The sequence below is a fragment of the Danio aesculapii genome, chromosome 11 (assembly GCF_903798145.1).
Source record: "Danio aesculapii chromosome 11, fDanAes4.1, whole genome shotgun sequence".
Lineage (NCBI taxonomy): Eukaryota > Metazoa > Chordata > Actinopteri > Cypriniformes > Danionidae > Danio > Danio aesculapii.
Genome location: NC_079445.1, coordinates 35,908,983 through 35,917,723, shown reverse-complemented (window position 1 = coordinate 35,917,723; position 8,741 = coordinate 35,908,983). Strand labels below are relative to the sequence as shown.

The 8,741-nt window shown below is 37.3% G+C and overlaps 1 protein-coding gene across 1 annotated transcript in view; it reads left to right on the top strand.

Annotated features, from left to right (window-relative positions):
* The first annotated feature begins 307 nt into the window (after positions 1-307).
* sema3fb (sema domain, immunoglobulin domain (Ig), short basic domain, secreted, (semaphorin) 3Fb) overlaps positions 308-8,741 on the top strand; it is a 140,473-nt gene continuing 132,039 nt past the window's right edge. Inside the window, exons 1-2 of the mRNA XM_056467727.1 lie at positions 308-644; positions 7,929-8,074. Of these exons, the coding sequence (XP_056323702.1) occupies positions 7,963-8,074 (112 nt within the window). The 5' untranslated portion in view covers positions 308-644; positions 7,929-7,962. The remainder of the gene's footprint in view (positions 645-7,928; positions 8,075-8,741) is intronic.

The following is an 8,741-nucleotide window of genomic DNA, read 5'->3' as shown; positions in this document are numbered from 1 at the left end:
ATTGGTACAAAAGTTATCTGAATTAAATGTATAAGCCAGAAAATTAGACAATATGTAGCGTACTGTGTCCTTCATATGCAAGTTATTTTGAAACTGTAGTTTACTCCGCCTAATGAAAGATGAATGTAATAGCATTCATAATCACCCGCGGAGCGCATTAAAGTCTAGCGCGTGGAAGACACTCATCGAGCAACACGCAGGGGGCGGTGCTCCAAGGTATAATCTCCGCCCAATGGGCGTACCATATGCAAATGAGCGGCATTGCATCCACCTGCCAAGCTGTTTGGGCAGCATTTGAGGCGAGCGAATGAGTGCAGGCAGAGGCGCGCTCGTATTTGGGAGCTATTCAGACGGACATTCACTGCGCTCAAGCCGCTTACGGAGTTGTCAGGTGGTTTTTACGCTTCTTTAACGCTTTTTAGCTTGATACCAAACGGGATTTTATACCAACTCCACCAAATGAACACTACAACAGTGAAGAAGAACACCGCGCTCAGGTGTTCAGAGAGATAAGGACTGTACCTCACTATACCTGCAGGACCTGGGACATAAAAACACGAACATTCACAAAAAACAGACGCTTACTGGATTCACTCATTCAGTTCAGGCTCAAGGTTCATTTTGGACTGTTTTAGAGCAAGCAGGTAAACATTAAATGTCTCAACTCTGTATTAACACTCGTGTTTTTCAGAATCCAATTTGAGTTTGATTTCTAAATGCAACTTTTCATCTCTTATAGCTCAATTGGCTTTACTCTCTTAGGAAGTTATATCGTTTAATGATTGTTTCCTGACATTCAGTGTTGGCATAAATATGTACTCCGTTAATGAATAAAAAAGTAATTTACTGAATTTCTTGATGTGGCTGTATGTTATCATTTAACTCATTAAAGGGATAGTTCACCCAAGAATGAAAATTGTCATCATTTACTTCACCCCTTTGCCTATTTAAAACCTTTATGAGTTTCTTTATTCTGCTAAACACAAAAGTAAATATTTGGAAACCATTTATTGACTTCCATATTTGTTTTCCCAACTATGGAAGTCAATGGTTACAAGTTTTCAGCTTTTTTTTTCTTTTCAAAATATAATCTTTTTTTGTTTAACAGAAGAAAAAAACTCTAATGTTTATAATAACTTGAGGGAGAGTAAATAGTGAGTAAATTTTACTATCCCTTATGGTGAAATGATGCATTTATGAAGAAAAGTGTATTTTGATTGGTGACCATTCACTGGAAAAAATTGTTCAAATGTGATCCCTTGGATTTACTAAATGTTTTTAAGTTAAATGGTTGTAAACAATTTATTTGGGAAGAATTTAAACAAACAAATTTGGTTGAACATTCCTAAATTTAATTTGTTTAAATTCAACACACAAATTTTGCAGACTTTTTTTTCTGTGTATTTCAGTGTCTTTGTCACCATTTTATGTCCAGTTTCTTTTGCGCTCACAAGTTAATGTTAATTGTTGACAAATCAAGTACAAATATTCCATATAGTAAACTTGCCTAGCTTACATTATCCTTAAATTCATGCGCACTAAATTCTTTGCATAGTCTTATTTCTCTCAACTTTCGCGCTGCTTCTAAATGTTTTTCTAACACAAGTTACCCATACGCTGAGTTATCCGAGAGCTCCTGTGTGTATATAGCAGTACAATAGACTGTTAAGACCAAGTCAAAGTAGTTTATTTTCATTTGTCTGCTGGGTGACAGGAAAAAGAAACAAAATGCATCGTCTCCAGGGGCTGAGTGCAAGTCTTCACAAAACAAACACCGTAACAATTTCACATACTAGCAATGAACAAACACAATAAATGCAGATGTGGGCTGTACATTTAAATACTGCAGTGGCAAATGAGGCGAGAACGTGTAGAAAGCAAGATTTGCATGAAAATAATGTAAGTGAGACCAGTTAACCTGTTGATCAGTCATGAGACCTTATGAATGTTGACAACTTGGGAATGATGTGTACCGGGAAGGCTGAATTTACAGTACAAGCCAAATCTGTCTTTAGTTAAAAGTAACAGAAGAGATCATTTTGTTAATGTTATCTAAATGTTATTTATCATTTTTTTTTATTAATATTATTATTTGATATCAAAAATTGGGACAGTTGACCCAGAAATGAACATTTCTCACATTGAAGTGGTTCTAAAACTTTATAATATCTTTCTTCTGATGTATACTGAAGGGGATATTTTGAAGAAAGCTGAAAACCGGTAACCATTGACTTCCATAGTGGGAAAAACGAATTATATTAAAGCCAATGGTTACAGGTTTCCAGATTTTTTTTCAAAATATGATCTTTTATGTTCCACAAAAGTAAGTTAAACATGTTTGGAACAAGTAAATGGTAAGTATATGATGACTGAATTTGTGAACTATCCCTTTAAGATGGATTAAATCACAGTTAATATTTATTACTGTCGTGGGTAAGTCTTTTCCTCAAAACAAAACAAAGTTACTAAATAGTCATAAGTCAAAGTGCAACCGAAAGAATGAGATTTAAACGCAACCCTGTGAATGTTTCTTGCTTTCCCACAATTCTCACAAAATATTTTGACTGTTCCTGAAAAAAAAATGTGCTAAAAGTCATCAATTCTGGTGGTCATGTATTGATCCATTCAGTCTATTTGTGAGACTGTAATCATAACTGCAGGCCTCCAACAGCGCCTGTGTGCACTTGTGTTCATGTAATTGTTGTTTAATTTCACTGGCTTGTGTGAGGTAAAGAGGCAGAGAATTTAGATAAACAGCCGGACAGTTAACAAATTGCCTGCAAATAGCTGAGGTTTAAACAGCTGCTTCCACTCATAAACGCTCTGCGGCCAGGCAGAGCTTTTTTGGACTGATCATCTTCCGCTTCTACTGATTTATCTTTTTTTTTTTTAAATATTGGCTTCTTCTTTTTCTTAAAAAGGAAATAAAGTATTATGCATGCAGCTATAATCAATGTAAATATGTGGCTTTTGGAAACCGAATCGCTGAATCTGATATTAATCTGCACAGAAGTTTTGAAGGTTATGTGTCACGCCACCGCTGAACATGAGTGCAGTCCCTCTATGGGTGGCAGCCTTGTTCTTGTCTATCTGAAAGAGATGGACTATGTGGCAACAGTGGGGTTTGTCAGCATACTCCCATGGGGCATATCCCTATGCTGTATGCTTGAAACAAATGTAACCAAACCCTTATATTTTGGTGAATGTTTACTATGGAGGGCCTCTTAGCTTCTTTTATTAAAGCAATCAGCCTGGAGGTAAAGCATATGGAACTTTGGAGTATCTGGGATACAAATGGGTGAACGATATGAGGCGTTAAGAGAATGCAAGTACAGTTGAAGTCCGAATTATTAGCCCTCCTGAATGAACATACGTAGTGCATTATTAGATATTTTTCATTCTAGTACTATTATTCATCTTAAAGTGAAATTTAAAGGTTTAACTTGGTTAGTTAGGGTAATTAGGCAAGCCATTGTATAATGATTGTTTGTTCTGTAGACAATCGAAAAAATATATTGCTTAAGGGGGCTAATAATATTGACCATGAAATGGTTTTAAAAAAATGTAAAACTGCTTTTGTTCTAGCCAAAATAAAACCAATAAGACTTTCTCCAGAAGAAAAAATATTCTAGGAATTACTGTGGAAAAATTCCTTGCTCTGTTAAACATAATTTGGGAAATATTTGAAAAAGAAAACAAACTTCACACAGGGGTTAATTATTTAAGTCTTCAATTGCTGAGGAGTTACTACTGTGATCAATAGAAACTGCATACCACTTAAAACCCACTTTAAAAGGTTTAGCACCTGCTCAAAGCAAGCTGTGGTTAGTTTTGTGAATAAGGCACAAACTATAATGAAGCTAATTTGCATATAAAGGAGGCATGTTTGTGCTGTGAAGCATGGAAGTCACTTAATTTGAACAGTTACAGCACATTTAGCACTCTTGTGAAGTCTTGATGAATATTTAATCACAGAATTTTGTGCTGTAATATGACATGCAAAAGTGTTTTGTCTGAAAGTGGGGTTGGATGTCATGGCAAATAGATGGCATCCTTCTTGATCCTTGGATGGCATGATGATTTAGTAGCAGTTATGTTTTTATAAGCGCATAACACTTTAAACGATCAACATGCTGTAAATGTTGAACAAATCTGTTGAGAGCCTATCCTAAATATGTTCAGAAATGATGTAAAAGATGAAAAAATGCTGTCGCCTCACATCAAGAAGGTCGCTGGTTCGAGCCTCGGCTGGGTCAGTTGGTGTTTCTGTGTGGAGTTTGCATGTTCTCCCTGCGTTTGCATGGGTTTCCTCCGGGTGCTCCGGTTTCCCCCACGGTCTAAAGACATGAGGTACAGGTGAATTGGGTAGGCTAAATTGTGTGTGTGTGTGTGTGTGTGTGTGTGTGTGTGTGTGTGTGTGTGTGTGTGTGTGTGTGTGTGTGTGTGTGAATGTTTCCCAGAGATGGGTTGCGGCTGGAAGTTGGTGGTTCATTCCACTGTGGCGACTCCATTTTCTTGTCGGCTTAGTCCCTTTATTAATCTGAATGAAAAAATGCTAAATATTTATTAAATGTTAACTCAATAGGTCTAAGTGTAAAACCGTAAAAGTTTTGAGATTATTGTTAAACCAATGCTTTTACATTGTATGTCTTTTGCATCCTCTTGTAGGGCAGGGCGATTTGGGCTAAAATCAAAATCTCGAATAATTGAACATTTTAGCTCGAATTAATGAACGGTTATTTTATTTGTTTATTTTATTTCTTTATTTGCCATTATAGTTCACTGACAGGTTTTGACAGAAAAAATCTCTCACATGCAATATGTGAGCATATTTAAAGTAAGAGTGCATTACTTGATTTTAAAATATTTAAAGGAAACCCACACAATTGAATAGAGCTGTGCAATTAAATTGAATCTCAATTTGAAACGTTGCGATTAGCTAATCGCAAGAGGCCGTGATATGAAATAAATATGTATTATTTTATTTCCCCCACCCAGAGCAAATGTGTGATTGCCGTCTGTGTATGGTAGTCTTATGGCTCGTTTCCACTGACTGGTACGGTACGGTACGGTTCGGTTCGGTACGGGTCACCTTTATCAGGCTTGCGTTTCCACTAACAAGGGTACCCTTTTGGTGGGCGTGGTGTATGACAGAAAGTTTCAGTCGACGTCATTCTCGCTGGAGGAAATGTCTACAATAAAGCTTTACGGGTCACTTACAAATCAAATGAGAAGCACTTCTCACAAAACAGATGCTTCATACACATAAATACTTGTGTAGAAATGTTTATTACTAACTTTTCAATGAACATGAGTTGATTATAACTGCAGATCAATGACAGTGCGAAACAGCCTACCGTAACATCTGTAATTATATAAAATAAATAAATAAATGAAAATATATAAACACATACAGCCCCTTACAGTCTCCGATATGTTATCAACTACAGAAGAACTACACACAGCAGACATTTCGTCCGTATTTAGGTTCAAAAACAACAAAATATAGCATACAGTCAGCGAAAACCTTTCATCTGTGTCTGTAATCTTCAGCAGCACATGTAGCCTCTGTTAGAGAATAATTCCATCATTCTGAGTTCATATTAGTCCAAAATGTGAAGATAATAAGTTAGTTATACATGGTATTTTGTTCATGTTTGCTGAGAAATAATGTGCTCCTTTTTTTCCGGCTTCTCCTTTGTTTTTTCCGCGCTTCACTCTCGCGCTTGTCAGTGTCTGACAGGATCGGGTTTCAAAAGCACGTCAATAATCAAGCGCAGGTTATTATCATGAGCTCAAGAAGTTTGTTATTTCAGATATAATGTTAGACGCGCGCGAGCGCAAGGAAGAAAGCGAAACCGCTCGCGCCTTACACTGGCTCGTAAAAAACGGCACAGGGTAAATCTGCTCTACTCCATGGCTTTATGGCTGTTTATCAAGACGACGACAAGGTTTGTTTGAGCCCGGGTCGACCATGGCTCATTATTATATGTATTTATAATTCCGCTAAAATCTCTCGCTGTGTTTTTCAAACATGGCGGGTTTTTTGTTTTCATTCTGGCTTGTTGAGTAAGCGAATGACGTATCTCTGTAAACCAATAGCGTTCAGCTGCGTGTGTGGCTCTGCCTTTTGGTACCCTTTCTCGTGTTTGGTACCCTTTCGAAAGGGTACCGAAAAAGTGGTACGGTACGGTTCGGTTCGGTACGCTTTTTGACAGTGGAAACGGCTATAAAAGCGTACCAAACCAAACCGAACCATACCGTACCACTCAGTGGAAACGGGCCAAAAGCGTACCAAACCAAACCGAACCGTACCGTACCACTCAGTGGAAACGGGCCAAAACTAGCCAATTGAGTGAGCATGCTTTCGTTCTGCCCAATCAGAATTTCGCAACTGAACAATGCAGAATGTCCACAATAAATAAAATAAAATAAAAAAAGCAGGAAAGCGTGGACAATTGGGATTATGGTGTGTGCTGCTTCAGAAGCATTAATATCAAAGAAAAACAGGACATCAGTAATATGGGAATATTTTGGTTTCAAAGTCACAAACACCAAACAAAAACAGGTAATTTTAAAGAGCTGTCGCAGAATTGTTGCCATGGCTTACAGATTATTGACCTGAAGCTTGACTACAAAATGAAATCTTAGTCGCAATATCTGTTGGAAAAATCTCAATTTGATATTTTCCCCAAATCACACAGCCCTACTATTGACTATCTACGATAATTTATTGAACATCAATGCTGAATAACTGAAATTAAAACACACATTGCCTGAAACCAACGGTCACTTTTTTTTTTTTCTCGTAAAAAGTAAAAATAAATAACTTGTACAATGTTTTCAAGAAAATAAGCAGTATCTCTTCTGAATAACTCTTGTATATTATGTAAATAATATTTTATTTGACCTGGAAAAATGTTATCGATTATAGGTTCTGGATGTCAATTTCGATTACATTTCAATAAACCGCCCAGACCTATTCTCATGCATGAAACAGTATAAAAATAGAGTTTAACTTTTTCAATTAAAAAAAAATATATACAATTTTTTTTATTTATTAAAATTTTTTTTTTAGGAATCGTGTTTTTGTTCTACTTGTGAACCCATCCATCACAAGTGATTAGTCATGTTCCTTGGTATCTTAATCAAACATTTTGTTAATATACAGAACTGTAATTTGTTGAGATGACATGGTGGCTCAGTGGTTAGCACTGTCGCCTCACAGCTAGCTGATCGTTCGAGTCCCAGCTGGGCCAGTTGGCATTTCTGTGTGGAGTTTGTAAGTTCTCCCCGTGTTTGTGTGGATTTCCTTCGGGTGCTCCGGTTTCCCCCACAGTTCAAAGACATGCGCTATAGGTGAATTGGGTAAACAAAATTGGATGTAGTGTATAAGTGTGTGTGTGTGTGTGTGGGGGGGGGGGGGTTCCCAGTACTGGGTTGCAACTTGAAGGGCATCCGTTGCGTAAAACATATGCTGGAAAAAATAAATCAGAGAAAGAAAATGAATGAATGAATACCAGAATAGTTGAATATACTGATAATATAATATGATATAATATAATGTAATGTAATGTCATATAATATAATACAAAAATTACCCAGCCCTACCACAAAGTTAGTAACCCACAGCAATGTACTTAAGTGGTAATTATAGCATCTTTTATGCTGGGTTCAGACTAAATGCAGAATTAAGTATTCACATGAGTAAAGTGCGTACAAAGTCAATAGAGACAAATTATTGCCCCGCAAACTTATGGAGTTTGCCTCAATCGTGTCCATCACGCAAGTTCAAATAACTGAGCTCAAGTGAAAAATTTGCATAAAAGTGGAAAAACAATGCGTTGCTTCACATGAGGTGTGAACTCAGCATTACATTCTGTAATCATGCAGTTCTTTAAAATAATGTTATTTTCTTTGTTTTTCAGTGACCTCTGCTCTTGTGTCTTCAACGCATGCACCATGCTGTTGGACAGTCTATGGTTAGTCCAGGTTCTCCTGGTTCTGTCTGTCCTAACGTTGGTCTTGGGCAATGAACCTCAAAATGCCCCGCGGGTCTTCTTGTCCTTCAAAGGTAAGAGAGCATTCAGTTTGGGTTTCTCTTGGTTCGCTCTTGCTTTCCTTTCAAGGATTGTGGCTCTGTTTGTGTGGCCTGTGGTTTGGAGGAACCGTGTGAATGTTCTGGAATATGCTTTTCTCACATGCTTACCTTCTGGTTTTCATGACTGAATTTGATGAGTTGATAAATGTTTCAGATTCGGCGGGAAATTCACAGAGTAGACAAATTCTCTAGTCTAACCACACGCCGAATGAGCGAAACTCATCCTTGCGGCACTAATGTCTTTCCCGTCGAACGTCTTAGATTTTTCTCATCCAGCTGCACCCACTTTCATTGGGTGTCAGAGTAATTAAAAACACGAGGGCTGAAAAAACAAGCATTGCGAAACTTCAACACAGGTCCGAGAAATTTACAGAAAGACGAACATGCCGTCTCAATTATTTTCGGTAGTATGTTTTTAGGCACATTTCTGAAATAATCAATAGCAGATGCCAAACAGGAGATGTGAGATGTTAGTGATGAAATGATGGCAGATGATCTAACTGTTTTAATACAGGGCCTGAGCTGTGTTGGGAAGAACAAACAAGGCAAACTTTTATAAAATGATGGAATTAAACATTCACGGATGAGAATTGTAGAGAGTATATTTGATTTCACTTCTGAAATTGTGCTTTGGAGCTTT